At 43.8% G+C, this 17,334-nt stretch overlaps 2 protein-coding genes across 2 annotated transcripts; one reads left to right on the forward strand and one right to left on the reverse strand.

The window, feature by feature from the left end:
* Positions 1–502: 502 nt before the first annotated feature.
* Positions 503–10,707, reverse strand: TMED8 (transmembrane p24 trafficking protein family member 8). The gene is made up of 6 exons (XM_042814776.1): positions 10,614–10,707; positions 10,351–10,429; positions 8,443–8,572; positions 7,395–7,536; positions 6,828–7,127; positions 503–5,892 (listed from the first exon to the last, which is right to left on the reverse strand). The coding sequence occupies exons 1-6, from the start codon at positions 10,705–10,707 to the stop codon at positions 5,675–5,677; spliced, it is 963 nt and encodes a 320-aa protein (XP_042670710.1). The 3' UTR covers positions 503–5,674.
* Positions 10,708–11,051: 344 nt separating this feature from the next.
* SAMD15 (sterile alpha motif domain containing 15) lies at positions 11,052–17,291 on the forward strand. Its single transcript, XM_042813607.1, has 3 exons — positions 11,052–11,153; positions 11,509–11,607; positions 15,777–17,291. Exons 1-3 carry the CDS (start codon positions 11,052–11,054, stop codon positions 16,041–16,043), a joined length of 468 nt encoding a protein of 155 aa, XP_042669541.1. The 3' UTR covers positions 16,044–17,291.
* The last annotated feature ends 43 nt before the right edge of the window (positions 17,292–17,334 follow it).

Raw genomic sequence — 17,334 nt, forward strand, 5'->3', positions numbered from 1 at the left:
GATAATTTCATCAGTAGCTGGTAGCTGAAAATATGTTTTTAATCTTTCAGATTGAAAGCTTTAGTAACAGAATACTTAGCTAAAAGTGATCTCTGTAAACTGAGCCAGTATGAAGCAAAGAATGATAGGCCATTCAAATTCTTTCTGAGTCAGTTCTACGAGACTGGCTACTTGCTTGTTCCTCTCCAGGTCTTCAAATACTCAGTACAAATGCAAACGCTGCAGATGATTTGAAGAGTTAAAATAAATAAATAAATAAATAAATAATCAATCACCACAAGTCATTTTAACATAGAATGTCCTAGCTGGAGCAGTGATCACTAGCTGACAGCACATTTTCCTATGCGTTTGCAACTGAAGTGTCCACTACAGTGCAAAGTACACTTGGAATAGTTGCTATTTTGTTGCTTATAAATCAGTTTCATTGTATTCATGTTTCTTTTGGTAAGTCTGTATTTCACTTTCTTTTGTTAATACATTCTCTTTAAACAGAAGACAAACATTGTGATTGCATAGTGAAAAGTTTATTTAAAGGGAATAACTTTCAATATAATATTACAAATCAGCCACAACACATTGAATATAAACAATACAAACCAAGCCTAGAAGGAAAGCAAACACACTATAAATATTCACATGTGCTCTTCAGCAAGAGATTTGGTGCCACATCTTGTTGAAGTAACCTCCCTTTAAAACTAATTTCTTCAGAGGAGATGAAAAGCAATGGGTTGGTACAGACAAATGAATTTCAACGTTCTGGGACAACAAATATATTCATGTCACATAAATAAAGACTTAGAGACAGCTGTCACAGTTTACAAGAATATATGTCTGGAAAAAAAAGATATGACCACCTACAAGATACTCTCCACTGAAAGACTATGCTAGCAGATTGGAGCAGGGACTTGAGAGCAGATTGCTCCACTCTGAGGAGAGCAGTTAGTCACTCAGGCATTCAGGAAGTTACAGGGAGATCGTCTCCAACTATTTAGTTTCCAAGAACAGCTTCTAAACTTAAAAGTCAAGTAAAGCCTCTTTAGCTCTAATGGTTAGCATTCAGCTTCATGCCTAAGAGACTTCACTCACCAGTCCAGATGGGCTTAAACCAGATAATCCTTACTGTCAAACCACAGATCCATCCATTCAGCCTGATGTTCTGTCTTCAGCTGCATTAGCACGAGTGTTTCAGAATAAAATGCCAGAGACTCTTTGGAGGCAAATGCGGAATAATTGCACAGGAAATTCTTGGCCTAGCAAGATGTGTTTGAACTCCAACATTTGATGTTCACTCTAAAACTTTAGTTAGTGTGCCAGGAAACTAACAATTTTACTACTCATCTTACAGCAACAAGGCAGACTAATGAACAACTTAAATCCCTAGGACAGCCAACCAGGACTCTCTTATTACATGATCTTAGTGCCTCAACCCTACTCAAATAGGCAGAGAAACAAGAAGAAAACCCCTGGATTAATGACATCTGTGGCTCATACTTCAGACATGCTCCTTGCTCCTAAGGCACCTTGTGATAAATCCTCTGCAAAGCATACTAGCAAGTAGTGAGACAAGAAGGAAGGGTACAAGCAGTGGGGACAAAGTGAACTCATTTAGAGATTAATTCTCTACCCCCAGTTTCCAGCTCACAAGAACAAGTACCTCTTTCAGCAATTAGACACGTGACAAGGGTCACCTCCAGTCTACCCTATCAAGTCCAGCAGCACAACTGGCCCCACTGCAGGCAATACACGACTATATGCACACAACTACAAGGAGACAGTTCACAGGATAGGAACAAAAAGAAAGGAATCTGGCAACCTTTCAGACTGTTGCATAGTAACTCAAATTTTGTCTTAGTACCTCAAATCAGTTAGTTAAGCTCCTTCTCTCCTTAAGCACACACTTTCATCTTACTGTTCATGTAAGTGGCTTAGTGGTAGTATTAATGTAGATAACTACTAAATGAGTCCCAAATATTACTTTGGGAATAGCCTATATCTGACACCAATACCTTTAATGTGGGCCTCCAGAGTTGGTTAGCAAATTAAAACAGTACAAGGGGTGCCTGACTTAAGCAATTTTAACTCTCAGTCCTCAGTGAAACACGTACACTTTCAACTCCTGCTGCTACACTAGTGCTAAGGGAGAAGAGTAAGATAAAACAATGGATAGCTTATTACCTGCTTTGACATTAAAAAATACCCAACAGATGGATTGTTACTATTATTATGGACAATTATACAACCCAATTTTTATGCAAATCCTACGCCACAGGATTGTTTTATGTCTCTAAGTCATATTCAAAACAAACTGGAAAACAATTCTGTGCTTTTACAAAAGCAAAAAAAAAAAAAAAAAACCAAAACAACTTCACAAAATGTAGAAGCAGCTTATTCCTTAATCAAGTTGTGAATCAATGAAGTGAAAATGCCTTCTAAATTCATTTTTCTTTCTAAACCCAACATTTAGCTCCACAAGTTCGCAATTAGAGCAAAAATGGCTTCCATCACTGCTTCAGCAGACAGCGGGATCAGATACAAGTCCAGGATACACAGATAACAGAAAAAAGGACACAAGAAATAAGGAGATTACTTCTTTGAACAACTATGAGTTCAATTCCGAATGCAAGTGGCCACTGTTGATCACTAGCCTTGCATCCAAGCTAGGAGATTTACCAGAGAACGAATAAAGACTACAGATCCTTCCTAAAAGGAGTCGTCACTTAGATAATGAATGATACTTTAAGACCTGAGAAACACTTAAGTGATGTAAAAGTTAAAGAATACACCAAGGGTAATTATCCTGTGCAACTGTAAAGCTTCTGTTTCCTGCATATGAAACATTCTATACCAAAAACTGTTTTGTGTTCATAAGAGATACCACATGCTTCTGGAAAGCATAAGCAGTGAAATAATACACACTACTAGATGTGTGATACTAGATACTTTTAGTTCCAAGTCTGTTTAAGGGCGTAATGTTTTTGCAGGACAGGCACATACAGATTGGGATAACATGCCTGATTCAATGCTTCTGTTAAGCTGAAGTCAATGAGACTAAGAGATGGGGACAGTTCCAAACAAATGACCTGAGCCTTATTAAAAGGTTGGTCCACATTTCAGAAAGCTAGAACTGAGCAATAGGATCATCACCTACAAGACACTCTGTCTTCACTAAAACCACTAACAAGTTACCTTGATACCTTGCACATACTATTTGCTTCAGTAAGCGACCAGAACTGGTAGTCAGGCAGGTCCTTTTCTCATCTTACAAGATTAAAATATGTATTTTGAATGAGGATATGATCAAAATACAGACAATGAGAGGGGAAGTGGCTGTGAATTAGCAATAGGAAGGCCACATTATAGGAGAAACATTTATATAGTGGCAATAACAGTATCCCACAGAACGCTGTGAAACTGAGGATCAGGATAAATTTTCTACAATTGCTGTGCATAGGTCAAAATTCCCTTTATCATAAATAAATCCTAATTAGAAATTGGATCAGGTGCCACAGTGTCTCATACATTAGCCAACAAGTGCACGTAGGGCCCTGCAGGTTACATCAGAAAGGACCAAAGGCAGTAATTGCATTGGGCAGCACTGACATTTTTGGTCAATTAAAGGTTACCTTCTTATTGTCAAAGAACTTCAAGGGCAAAGGGTTAAAAAAAAAAAAAAAAAAAAAAAAAAAAGGGGGAGGGAGTGGGGGAAGCCCTATGCAAGTGGCTCAGGCCTGATTCAAACGCTGTACATACACCACAAGATGGTTCTGCATCTCCCCAGGAGGGGGAAAAAGGAAGAAACAACATTCCCCAAGATGCTAAACTAAAAATCACTTTACTATGACAGATACCAAGTCTTACTGTTCTACCTCCCCCTAAGGCTGCCCTTTCCCTCTGCTTGAGGGACAGCTTTGCAGTTCTCCTGTGGCCAGGTCCTCTCTCTCCTTTGAGAAAGGCTTCCAACTCAAGGCCCAGAATAGCACCAGCTTGCTCCTTACCCTGGCCAGCTCTGGTTCCTGTCTGCTCACCCATGGAGCAACCAGTTTTCTGGTTTTCCTTCTTCCTGCTCCAAGCTTGGGCTGCTCCATTATAAACATCTCTCTCTCACACACATCTTTTTGACCTATTAAGTGCTCTGGGGCAGCGAATAAGTAATCACAGCTAGAAGAAGAGCTTGAACATAAAGAAAGTTCCACAGCATTACAATATAGCCATAAGAGGAAATATACAGCCTTCCTAGTACAGTGAAATCTTTGGTCTTAACTACCCCAAAATCATTTTCTTCATCAATCCCCCTCAATAAAGGGAATGGACCAAATAGAGGTGCCTTACCTGGAGGATTTAAAAATTAAAACTCAGAATTCTACTAGCATCACCATGCAAAAAGCCATTCTGTGTCTGCAAAGAGGTAACAAAGCGTAAACACATTACTATTCTTAAAAAGAGCATGATTTTAAGTATTAAAATAAACAACAGTTGCTGATAAATGTGATTTAAAACTCATCTCTGAAGGATTAACATAATCCTTGTTCAACTCTGCCAATACTCAAGCAGGAAGTGCTATCATAGCCACTAAAACATGTCAAGGAACTCTATCCTTCACCACATGATCAGGGCTAGCACTGGACTTGCTCATTCTGGTTTACAGAAAGGACTGGGAAAATCCCACCCCTTTTGAGTTTCTGCTCTTTTGCAACAACACCTCTGTAACAGCAATAGCAGCTGAGAAACTATGCTTCCCTGGGGAGCATCTTCCTTCCTATATATGCTATTATTCAGCTGGCAGCAATGCCAGTGAATCAACATGCTGCTACAAAGAAACACTTCTTATATATTTCTTGGTCGTATCCCGACCTTTTCATATTTATTCAATACAGCAGTAAACCATTTCTTCTGTTTTTACATCTGGATTACAGGAAAAAAAAAAAAGCAAAAAAACTTTGTGGTCACTGGAGATTTAATCATAATTTTTATATCTCTATAATCTACAGATGCAATATCTAATTCTTGATCCACAGGAAAATCTTCCTATGAACTTCTATTTGTGCACTCCCCTCCCCAGCCCCACACACTTTGCTCTAACACATGGGTACCATAGGTTGGAGCTGGCTATTGTAGCATGGCCACGCTGCATCCCCACATATAGGAACAAAGGAAGTGCTGGCAGCTGGTGACACATAGTGGCAGTAAGTGATAAGTTTATCAGTGGTTTGGTGACAAGCCAGACATGTTTTTGCCTCTCTGCAGCTGATAGCTGCCCTCTAGTGATCCAGATACAGCAGAAGAGCCTGAAGATTTACAGAACAGCAACAGATGAAGAACACTTTGACTTCATTTTGTACCACTGCAACGGAAAGAAACCAAGACCAGCTGCACCTGGCCTCTGGGCATTTACTGGCTATGATGAAGGCCCAACACTATACCTACAGAGAGCAGGACTCCCAAAGTTTCATACAAATAACAGCTGCCTGTGAACAACCAGTCACAACCACTCTTCTCCACCAGGATAGCTGGAAAGGAGGGCGTGGGGAGAAACCAAGTTGTGTCTGAAGAGTCGCTAGCAGAGTTGTGCCTTTGCTCTGTCACACAGAAGTGCTCATCATGGAGTATCAGGGCTGGGTGGCAGCCTGCTATGCTCACCACCTCCTGTCTGCCATCCCTGCCCCTTCCCACCCCTTCAGCTAGTGTAAAAGACATGAAAGAACAGAGTCTTATTGCGGAGGAGAGAGTACGAGTTATCAAATTTCAGCAGGTAGATGCCCTCGCCCGGGTAGTCATGGCTGCCTGCCTGCACCTCCCGATGGCTGTCCCTTCGATACACAGGCATGATTTCTCCATAGCGGTTCCGCAGAGAGCTTTTGGAGCCCCTTTCCACATCACCAACAGGGGCAAGTCCTAAATGGGAAAGAGGAGGAAAGCATGATAGCATCAGTTAAGCTACTAGATGGCTCATAAAAAGCTAAATAAGACCAGAATACAGAGGAATGTAAACATTTTCATCTCGAGGGCTACCTATGATAGCATTACATTAGTGTCTGCCCTGACCTCTGCTAATACTACCCACAAAGCTCAACTTTTCTTACTGCAAGAAAAAGGACACATTGAGGATCAGTTCTCTTCGCAATACTAATGAAACAGTACATACTTGTCTGCCAGCCTGGCCTATTCTCCCTGGACTTAACTTCACTTAAGACAGTTCACTCCTCTTATATATGCCACAACCAGGTCTCCTTAAGGAGGCCCAGTGCTACTGACATGGAGCAAGGAAAAGGTGGAAAAGGTCTTCACTATAGCTTCACTGTGTTTGTACATCCTCAATTCACTCCAAGAATAAATTTCTCAAATATGAACCTATACATTTTGGAGAACTTGCAAGATTGATTTCAGACACCAAAACCCCCAGATGCACTGGTCATAAAGATACTGAAACCACAGAATAGGTAATATGAGTTTCACAGGTACAGAGACAGTCAGCACAAGTTAATGATACACCGGGACAACATGAAAACAAAAAAGAACCTTTTGGTTATCACCTACTACCAAAAACTTCTCTGCTAGAAAAGCTTGTTATCAGCTGGAAGAGTGATTTCTCCTTAATTTTTCAGTGTATTAGGTTTCAAAAAATGCTCTTGGAGGAGGACAGACGTTGATAAGTGCTGAAGCAGGAAGGGCTAACCACTCTGCCATTTTAGCCTAACCAAACCCCAATGGGCTGTAGAGATAATAAGTGGACTGGGTAAGCAAAGTAGATGGAAATTACAGCATCTGACAAACATTCTTAGCAGCATGGCAACAAGCACCACAAAATAACTCTTAAAGTGTGCACCAACCTTCAATTTCCTCTTCCTCCTCTTCATCCTCCTCATCACTGGATTCGCTGACCTGAACAGTAATGGCAGTGCTAGTAACAGTGGTCCAGTCAAAATAGACTCCAAATCCAATGTCATAATCATCTGTCGCAAACTCCCAGCAGACACGTTTCCCATCAGGATGGGTTGGCACACGGACTGTCACCACTTCGCCTCGTTTCACCACCATCCTAGCACTCTTCTCTTTTTCCATCTTGGCTTTGAATTCCTTCACCTTCCCTGTGGTCCATGTAGTAGGTGGAGCCAGAGGGGGAGGCTGAGCTGAAGCAAGAGGAAAAGATCATCAGCTCATATTACTACTGGCCAAATTACTGTAAATAGCTTCACTGTTTTCAGTAAGGCTCTTGTATTCTAGAGTCAGATATGAAGTTTTCTCACAACACTAGCAAGGAGCCCACAGGCCAGTGGGAACCAGCAGTGAACAGGAACCAGCAGTGCCTCTAAGACAGTTCTCTGGCCAAGGCAGGCACTGGCACTTAAAAAAATGGCCACAGAGTAATTAGCAAGTTAGGTCCTTTCATGCCTCACCTTTTCTCTGCTCTCCAAGGAGGTCTGCAGTTTCCAGCTCAGCTGAAAGGATATCCACAGCACCAGTGTGATCTGACTGAATCATGACTATATCCCCTGCTCCTTGATGTATGTGGTACTTGGTCATTCGAACAAGAGCTTCCTGCACAAAGTGCATACATCCAGTCACAAAGATTATAATGTAATAAAGTCCTCAGATGGATTTACAACAACTCAGTAGTAATTAACGCTGAAGTCAAGTCAGATCCTGCAGAAGCTTTTGTTAGAACTAGAAAGAAGCATCTTGGTCTGAGGCACCTCGCTGCATTACTTTCCCCACTGCACCACACACTCTGCAGTCACACACTGCATTCATGTCACAAATCACACATGCCTTAGCCTCCCCAGGAGTCTCTGGGCAGGCACGTTTGCATCTTTCTGAGATTTAACTGCCATCCTTCAGCAAAGAAATAGCCTCGCAGATGCAGCTGACTGCTCCCAGGAAGCACTCCCAAAGTGCTGCTTCTCTAGGGAGAGCCTTTCAGCTCTGTCTGCATCAGTACTGCAGCACAATCATACTGACATCAACTGCATCCTGGGTAAAGGTCCATCTGGCTCACTGGGGCCAGCCCTCTTTCCATATATGAAAATACACAGCTCCTGAGCTGTGTGACACTTGCACAAGTTTTCCCAGCTGTATTTGTAATACAAGCAAATTGGCTGCTCAAAAAAAGAGACAAAAGATGGCAGATTGCCTTCCACTTCTATTCCATAAACATGCATGAAGGGAATCCCTAGAAGACCCAGAGAAGAGGCAGAAGGTGAGAACCCTGAAACCCTGGCACACCAGAAACTGCAAGGAAGTAAGGACTACAGTAGTACACAAGAGAGATTTTGCAAAGTCAGTCAGAACTTCTACCTCTAACATATAGAGGACTATAAGGGTTTTGTTAAGATGAAAGTTGATTCACTTAAAGCCTGTCCCACAGTCATTAAGCACAGCAGTAGGGTGGAAGAAATGCTGCTGCACCTCCTTCCTTTCTTGTAGATGTCAGAAACAACCACCTACCTCTTTAGTGGACTGGATTTGGTCAGGCAGCTTCTCTTCTGCTTCAGCCACTTTCTGGTCCTCCAAAGTGCAACTGTCTTCCTTTGAATCTTCTATCACGTCTGCACTCACAGATGACCCTATCTGCAACCTCTCAGAGGAAGAAAGTACCACAATTCAGTACTTATACTCAGGTCACAAGCAGCAGAGCTCAGCTGTGAGAAGGATCACTCCAAGGCAGCCAGAATTCAGAGGGACAGAGACACTGAGCATCCTGCCCAACGCCTTTGCAGAGAGCCCTTTGCACCCGAGTTCTGCCCTTGTCTTCTCATGAAAATCTTCCACACCAGACAGAAGGAGTAACTTCAAAGACACATTCCATATTTAACGTCCTTTAGACAGCAGCTAATTCACTGCATAAGCTCAGTGCAGTGTTTGTGAGCATAGAAATTAGCAGCAACTTTCTGCTCAAAATACCTTCTGTTATACCAACTACTACATGACATCAGAGGCCAACTAGCACAGTGAAAGGATTCAGAACAGTTTTGAGAGCCAGCCTGAAAACGCCCTACCACAACCTTCCCCATCAGAAATCCCAAGAAATACAGAGAACACACAGGTCTCTCTGCCATATTCAGACATGCTGCACAGACAAGAGAGCTGTACACCACACAACAGCAGGACAGCAACAGTAAAGAGGTCCAAGATCTGCACTGCGACGAGTGGGACATTCCAGAACAAAAAGAAAGGTTCAAACAAGGAAAAGAATGAGCAAGAAAGGAAACATTCCTGGCATTCTATCTCTGCTGAAGATTTTTTTTCTAAATTACTGTCAACAACAACAAAAAAAATCCTTTCACATGGGAGAAATAGTCTCATTAGCAACGGATCAGACTATTAATCTAGTGTGGAATAGCTTAAAAAAGATTGCAGCTCCACTCAGAACATATTCCATACTGAGTGTATACAGAAGACTAGAACAGGGCAAACACGGCTCATGCCACCATGAGCAAGCTTTTCAAGCAGATCTACAGCATTCAGCAATTCCTCATCAAGCAGCCTTCTTGGATCATCCTTTTTGGACCCCTTCCCTTCAAAGGAGATTCCACATACACAAATTCATCAGGTAACACCCATGAATACCCAGCAACTACTTTGGCCATTCCGCTCACAGCCTATATTCATTCCTTGAATAAGACCGGATAGAATAATAAAGAGTGATATAAAAAACGCTTGGACTCAAGAAGGCTGATATCAGTGTGATCCACATCAAACTATGATGACATCAAACAGCTGTTTTACTGAGTCGCTTGCTGTTGTCTTTTCTTTTTTAAATGAGACTGATGTTTAACAAATAGTGTGATCTACTTTTTGACAAACTGAGCTTGCAGATTTCTGAAACTGTGTCCCAAGCAACACACGTACTCTAACAAAGTAAAACTCCACACACCCAGCTGCAACGACAGGCCTATCAGCATCTGATAAAGTGGCCAGGCAGCAGCATTAGGGGAAGGCTGATGCAGAAGACAAAAGTTGAAGAACAAAAACGTTGTCAAGAAAACAGCGTAAGGAATATGTTTGCTCAGCCTCCACACAGTGCAAGTGCTTAAGTACTGAACCGCCCTGAACATCTCCCGAAAGCTCATTAGTTCTTACCACAAACTACAAAACCTTCTGGAGTTGACTGCAACCTGATCGATTCTGCAGCATGAACAGGTGAGCCATGAGCTACACTGTGTCATTTCATAGGCTTTAAAACGTAAGCCCACAGGGACAGCTGCTCCTATACCGAATCCAGCACACACTGCCCGAAAGCAGACAGCTCGGTCCGTAGCCCCTTCTCTCCATCAGCACAGGGGCCGCTCCCGCACAGGTCAAAGCAGACCCGCTTACGCCCGCGGGGCACAGAACACACGAACGCTTTCCTACCCGCACGGCGAGGCGCTGCGCTCCGAGCCATCACCCCGTTGCTCTTCGGGCTCCGTCCTCTGGGCTGCGGCTTCATTTTCTAACAATCAGAAGGCAGGGAAAGAAGTCACTTTCCATCGGGAAAGCACGCGGACAGGAGGCGCGCAGGCAGCGCTCAAACGAGGACCCCCGCGCTCCCCGCCTGCCGCCCGCCCCGCGGAGCCCGACGGCAGCCCAAGCCGCATCTCCACGCCGCCCCCCGCCCGCCGCAGTCCGGCACGTACCCGAGGAGAGTTCGGCGCCGCCGAAGCCGCCCGGCGCCCCGGCAGTCGGGGGCTCGAACCGGGAGCCGGCAGCGACGGCCAGCACGTCCGACATGGGCAGGGCAGGGCAGGGCCGGCGGGCGCGGGGCCCGGGGCGGCAGCCCGCCTCGGCGGAAACACCCGAGCGAAGCCGAAGCTCTGCGCCCGCCGCCGGCGGAAACACCCGAGCGGAGAGAGAGGCGGAAAGAGCCGAGCGGCGTGCGTGCGGGAAGGGGGCGGTGCGGGGTACCGCGGCTTTTGTGTCCCTCCCCAACAACGGAGCCAATCGAGAACGGGTTCCGCAGAGCCGCCGGCGCGCTGCCAGCGGGGGGCGGGGGGCCGGCGGAAGGGAAAGCGGGGTGCGCTGCAGGAAGTGGCGGTTACCGAGGCAATAGGGAGTGGGGGGACGCGCATCCGCCGATGGGGCCGAGCCCGAGGTTGGGGCTCGCCCGCCCAGTCCTGGCCTGGGGAACCGCCGAGGTGGCGGAGTGGGTGTCGGGGCTCGGCTTCCCTCAGTACCAGGTGCGGGGCTGCCGCTTCCTGGGTCGGAGGCCCTGGACACCGTGATGGAACAAAGGGGAATGGGTTTAACGGAACAGAGGGGAGTCTTTGGTTAGATGTTGGGGAAATTCTTTACTCAGAGGGAGGTGAGGCGCTGGTGCTGCCACCCAGAGAAGCTGTGGTGCCCCATCCCTAGAGACACTGAAGGCCAGGCTGGATGGGGCCCTGGGCAGCCTTGCACATGGCAGGGGCTGGGTGGGCTTTGAGGTCCCTTCCAACCCAAGCCTTTCTGTGATTTTATGATTCTACAACACTGGCAGGGGATGGCCGAGGGCTATGGACCTGCCGTCACCTTCCCTTCTGCTTCTCTGCCCAGGAGTGCTTCAGAGCCAATGGCATCACTGGCCGCCGCCTCATCCTGGTGAACTGCTCCAACCTGCCAGCCCTGGGCATCACAGACTTCGGACACATGCAGGTGCACGTGTGCTGCGGTGCTGCGGCTGCCTCGGTCTGTCAGAGTCCAGCTCCAGCCTCTCCTGCTCACCAGGGTGCAGGGCTGTCACTCATCTGTCCAGACAGATTTTGTGTGAGCAGTGAGCCTGAAAACAGGCAACTGGTTTTGCTCAACCCAATGACTGTGTTATTCAGGTCTTCAGATGTAACTCTGTAGCTGACTGGGAGCTGCAGGCTGCCATTCCAGGACAACATCATCCCATCAGAAATGCCTTGTCTTTCTTTTAGCCTGTGTTACTCCTCTGACCCTAGAAAATTGCTTTGTAAGATGCAAATGTCTTTCATAGGCACTCCCTCAGAATTTCCTTTCAGTAATTTTCCACTTACTGATCTCTTTGATTTAATTTGTAGAACATCTGCAAATCTGGGCAGCTTTAACCTGCAACAGTCAAACCACAGTTCTCAAGCAGCAGGAGGGCAACTCATTATTACTTCCTTGTTTATACTCTGCTGAACACAAATGTCTCTGCTTCTTCCCCATTTTGTGAACATGTAATTTTCTGGTTATTTTCCTCTCAAGACCTTGTTTCTTTAAAACCACCAACAGATAAGCTAAGGTTAAGGCTGTGGCTTGCCCTTCCAAAGATTCCTGAAGGTGCAGAGATGCAGCATTTCATACTTACACTATATGTAGGTAATTTTTGTATCCTTTTAAATTCATTTAGTTTTCACTAGGACCATGATGAAAAAGAGCGTCTTGATCTTTCGTTTACTCCTCATTTTATTTTCTTATCCCTCGTTTAGGGATGGCAATAGGAAACACAAGAAACCTCACCTAAACATGTTGCATAAGTAGGTCAGTATTTGAAACACACTCAGGTTTACTCTTCATTAAATCACACTTCTTTTCTATATACTGTAGTTCTATTGAAACCAGCAGCTGTATAGTGGTGTGAGATACCAGAGACACTGGCTGTAAATTTTGGATTAACATCAAAATAGTAAAGGATCCACTAATCCTTACTGCTTTTTGGTTTACTTTCCAATATATCACTAACACTCAGCCAACGCAGGGTTTAGCCAAAGGAAATCTGGATTTTTAAAAGAGATTTTACACATCACTCTGTACATACACTGCGGAAGCAGCACAGATGTTCCCAATGTTTTATAAAGTGTAAAGTAGAGGAATTCATAGTGATTTAGCTTTATCTTGCCTGGGACGTGTGGTTTGACTGCTGCGGCTTACAGTTACCCGTCACCTTAAAATCAGCATCAAAAAGAAAACTACTGAATATAAGTGCTGAGATACCCAACAGTATGTACCCAGTGCAACAGTAGTCATAGCTAGAGAAGCATGAGCTTAGATTTGTTTGAATAGTTCCAAGAGATATTTCAATCAGGAATGGATCTGCTGTCTGAATCACGGTCATCCACTACTGACTGTGATTTCAGTTGTAATCACGTGCTTTCCCCTAAACGCATCCTCCCTTTTGACAATCAAATCCGGTCTCTTGCAAAGTCAAACTTTTGTATCTTGAATACAAACAAAAGGTAATAAAGACCTTTGCCATAGAAGAAACATATTTATGTACTAAAAAGAGCCTTAAAATAACACGTAGGAGGAAACCTAGATAAAACTGCTTTCCACTGATATAAGCTACTGCTGTAAGAAACCACATCAGAGACACAGCTAATGCAGAAGGAACAGAAGGAGGTCTGATTTGGGATCAAAAGGTACTAGGTTTTTACACAACCCGCAGTTCAAAGCAGGTACATGTATACCTAGTGATCAGAGCCTTCTGAGCCTACAAAGCATAGATGTGCAGAGACCTGGCACAAGAAGCCAGAGGACAGCAGAGTTCAGACTGGAACAACAGAGTTGAGTGTCAGCGTCCCTATGAGGTCCTTGTAGCAGTATGAAAGGAGCAGAGAGGAAAACACCAGCTCAAAGTCAGGTAGTGGATCTAAGACAAGCCTAGGAACAAAACAGGTTTTGATTTAGTTGTGAACTACCTTTAGTTCAGTTCAGTTCAGTTTAGTTTAGTTCAGGCTTTAGTTACTGGCCTGCTTTTTCTTCCTATTTTCATTATGTGGCTAAGAAATTGAGACCGACCACACAAATAATCCTTAAAGGGAAATGTAACAGAAAATTGAACTGATAAAACACATCCAAAATGCTTGCAGCTCTTTCTTAGGAGAGCAAAGCTCTTCAGGGAATAAGGACAAGACTCTTTTGGATCACAGATGGGAAAAGTCATCTGGTTTTAAAGGAAGGTGATACCTAGTTGCAGTTATTCTCAGAAGTTAGATGGGATAATTTACCCAGTTGTAGTACTGCTAGAATTGATTCATTGATTCTTTTTGTTATCAGAGCAAGTTGACTTAAATTTCATTTCCTCTTTCCTCTCCATAATGGAAACAGGGATTTGAGGCTGCACTTACTGAGCCAAGCCAATTGCTTCACGTTTGATTTACAGTCGCTTTCCGAGGGCACAAAGTGGAAGTTCAAATAACCAGGGAGAGAGAAAATCTTTGTGCTCCAGTGAATAGCATATGAACACTGCTTTTTTACTCTAGAGTACCAAAAAGCAATTTCACCTCTAAGCTTCCCTCTGGCTGAGCAATCTTAACTGTTTGTTTGAAATTGAATATGCCGCCAAAAATATTTATTAGTACCATGAGTTTTAATGTTGATTCCAGAGGGGAAGGCTTCACATTGCAGTGCTGGCTTTGTTCATACAGAAACCTCTCAAGAGTATGTCTAGTTGAAGAAGAGACAGCCTCTGCAGTCAGTCATCTGCACTTACCAAAGTTCTTATATGATTTTACCAAGTTCTTTATATGATTTTTAATCCCCAGCTCCTCATTGGGATATAGGGATTTTATATGGTAGTTGTTTAACAGCTAGGGAAAAGCTAAGCCACAGGCTAGAGAAATCAACTGCAAGACCTGCTTTTTCTCTTGTAGAAACTGAAGGAGAAACTAACCAGGCCAGGGTAAGTGTTAGCTGACATACTCCAGCAAGCTTACAAATTAGACCATCTTTTTCCAAAGCTGGTGAGTGAAGATAATCTCAGAGTTCAGCAGAACCTAGATGTTCTTCAAAATCATGCTCCATCCTGCTGCTTGTTTGTGTCTTCTACCTCTACCCTACTTGGGTGGGATTCAGGTTCACAGAGGTCCAAGCTGACTGTGGCCCATCTAGGGACCTCAGTAAGAGTGTACTGGAGCAGGTGCAAAGGTAACACTGTAATGCTGCACACAGGGGCATTCAAGCTTCCCAGCCAGAAATATCAGGAAAAAACTGATAGCAGCCAAAGCCTGATAGTTACTGTAGAAATGAGCATGATAGTATCAGTTCAATGACACAGAAACGTTTTGCAATATAGGAGAAATAGCAGTTTGATAAAGTACTACACATTAAATTTTATGAGAGCTTCTCAGCACGATCAAGTGAAGTTACTGCTGATTTTAATTCCACTGTACTGGTATTTTAAAGTATATCAAAGCCACTGAAAATACCACTCCAGTGTTATTTTGATCACAGATAAAGCAGTGTGCTGCTCTTGAGGCTCAAAGCAAGGCTGGGAGAAGGTTCTGAGGAAATGCTGTGTAAGACCAATAAAACCTTGTGAACTGCGTTTCAGTGCTTCAGTCAAATCAGAAGGTTACATCCTTGCAAGTGACTTCAAGAATAATGGCAAGCCTCTTCACTGACAGTCCCAGCAAGCAGGCTCAGCCAGCCAGTCACCTCTGATTTTCTTAATGAGCAATGTGGCTTACTAGCTTCATTAGTTTTTCCAGCTCTTCTATGTATAGACCTAGTTACTAACAGTATAACTTTGCAAACAGCAATGTTTTTGCATTAGGCAGACTCCAGCTCATTGACCTGTAACTTGTTTGTTCTGCCAGTCCAATCAGGAAAGCCAGGCTGTTTGTGCCACTAAAGAAAGCTGCTGTGAGGCTGTCACCCCCAGTAACTCTGGAAAACATGAAGTCTCCACTCCTTTTACAATATCATACCAGGATCACGCTTTCAGATCCTTCCTGAGTTGCAACTTTAAGTGCGAAAATGTTCCAAAATCCAGAAACTCAGTTTCTTTTTTTGCTACCTTGGTACCAAATGGTATAAGCTGATGTCATGTGAAGTGAGAATTTCTGATATTTTGGTCTGATATATTTGCATTTCAGGAGATTTCACGACATGTGCGGGAGTTGCTGGGGATTGAGGAGCCTGTCTTCAGCAGATCCATTGCCCTCCCATACAGAGACAACATGGGTCTGTTCCTGGAACAAAAGTCTCGATCTGGACAGAAAGCAGATGCCCTCACTTTCTCACAGTTTGTCCAGGAAGCAGGCTTAGAGCCCCGTTCTACATTTCCTCCTTTGCCACAGGGGCAGACTGGGGTAGAAATAGATGCTCTCCTTTTATCACAGAGCACACAGACTCAGGGTTAGAGTCACACTGCAGTTCCATCTGTGTAAGAAGCCCACCTGGGAGAGCAGTATACACCCGTATTAGCTTGCTATTTGTCCAGGGTGGTATAGTTTCACATTTTTCACGTTATATAAAAGGCTCTTGGCATTTTGATGACAGCAAACACGTCCCTGCATTGGCTCTTTTCTGTAAGAATTTTTTGCAATTCATGTGCTTCCAGGAACCAAATGAAGCAAAACATATAAATCAGATGTGACTTTACCACTGACGGTCTGTCTTTCATTTCTGCTTCACAGTTGATTAAGAAGACAAAAAATCAATCCTAGACACATTTTAATTTCCAGTGATTGGCAATAATTTCCCTGCTGCTCAAGTGAGTAAGTTTCTCCCAGGTGTTAGTGTCTGCAGACCGGGAACACTGCTAACCACAAACTTAAGACAAATGGCACACACAGTGTCTGGTGCACATTTGTGTTGCCTGCTGCTATCAGCAGTCTGGAGGTGCCAAGTTACAATGTAAACAACCAGTCCCTGCCCTGATCACAGAACTGATTTTGTGCGAAACAGAACCAAGAAGTGGTTTATCACAACAAACAGTACGGCAACACAAGGCAGGAAGTGTGAAAGAATACTATAAGCTAAAGTTGGGTCCTGAGTGGATTTGGACAAAATACATAGTTAGTTAAATTTTCTTTTTCCCTGAGCGAGGTATCACAGAACCTGTAAGAGCCATGGGACTTGAATTGTACAACCTCGCTGGAACACAAACTGTCACCAGCAAGGAATTGTGAGTTAAGTGTTGGTTAAAGCCTGGTTCAACTGAAAGAGTGCTCCTGACTAAATCTTCATGATTTTGTTTGGTGACAGACTTCCCTGAGATCCTACATGGGAAAGAAAAATGGGCCCCAGGTCTGTTCAGTTCTTTGGGTTAGAGCTGTACCACCACAAGTGAACTGTAATTCAGTTTTCTGTTGGAACTGCAATAGGAACCTGGTGAAGCTGAGTCAGATCACAGGCCAAGATGTCTGTGTGACCAAAGACCAAAACCAGGCAAGATTCCAGCAGGTTTAGAAAGAAACTGGTTTATGAAGAAAGTTTCAAAAGGGGCATGAAACTTGTAAAAGCAAGTATGCACATTCTTGTCTCAAAATGTGAAAAATCAAGAGATCTCCATGCTGATACATTAGAAAGGGGACTGCTTTTATGTTTGGCAAGACTGCGGATGGATGCAAAATGGAGATCCTCAAAGGTGGAAACAGAGTGGAAAGAAAGACAATGTAATTCTATTGTATAATCTTTTACCTACTTCCA

The sequence above is a fragment of the Centrocercus urophasianus genome, unplaced genomic scaffold (genome assembly GCF_019232065.1).
Source record: "Centrocercus urophasianus isolate 14NV4802_14NV808 unplaced genomic scaffold, USGS_Curo_1.0 seq_14, whole genome shotgun sequence".
Lineage (NCBI taxonomy): Eukaryota > Metazoa > Chordata > Aves > Galliformes > Phasianidae > Centrocercus > Centrocercus urophasianus.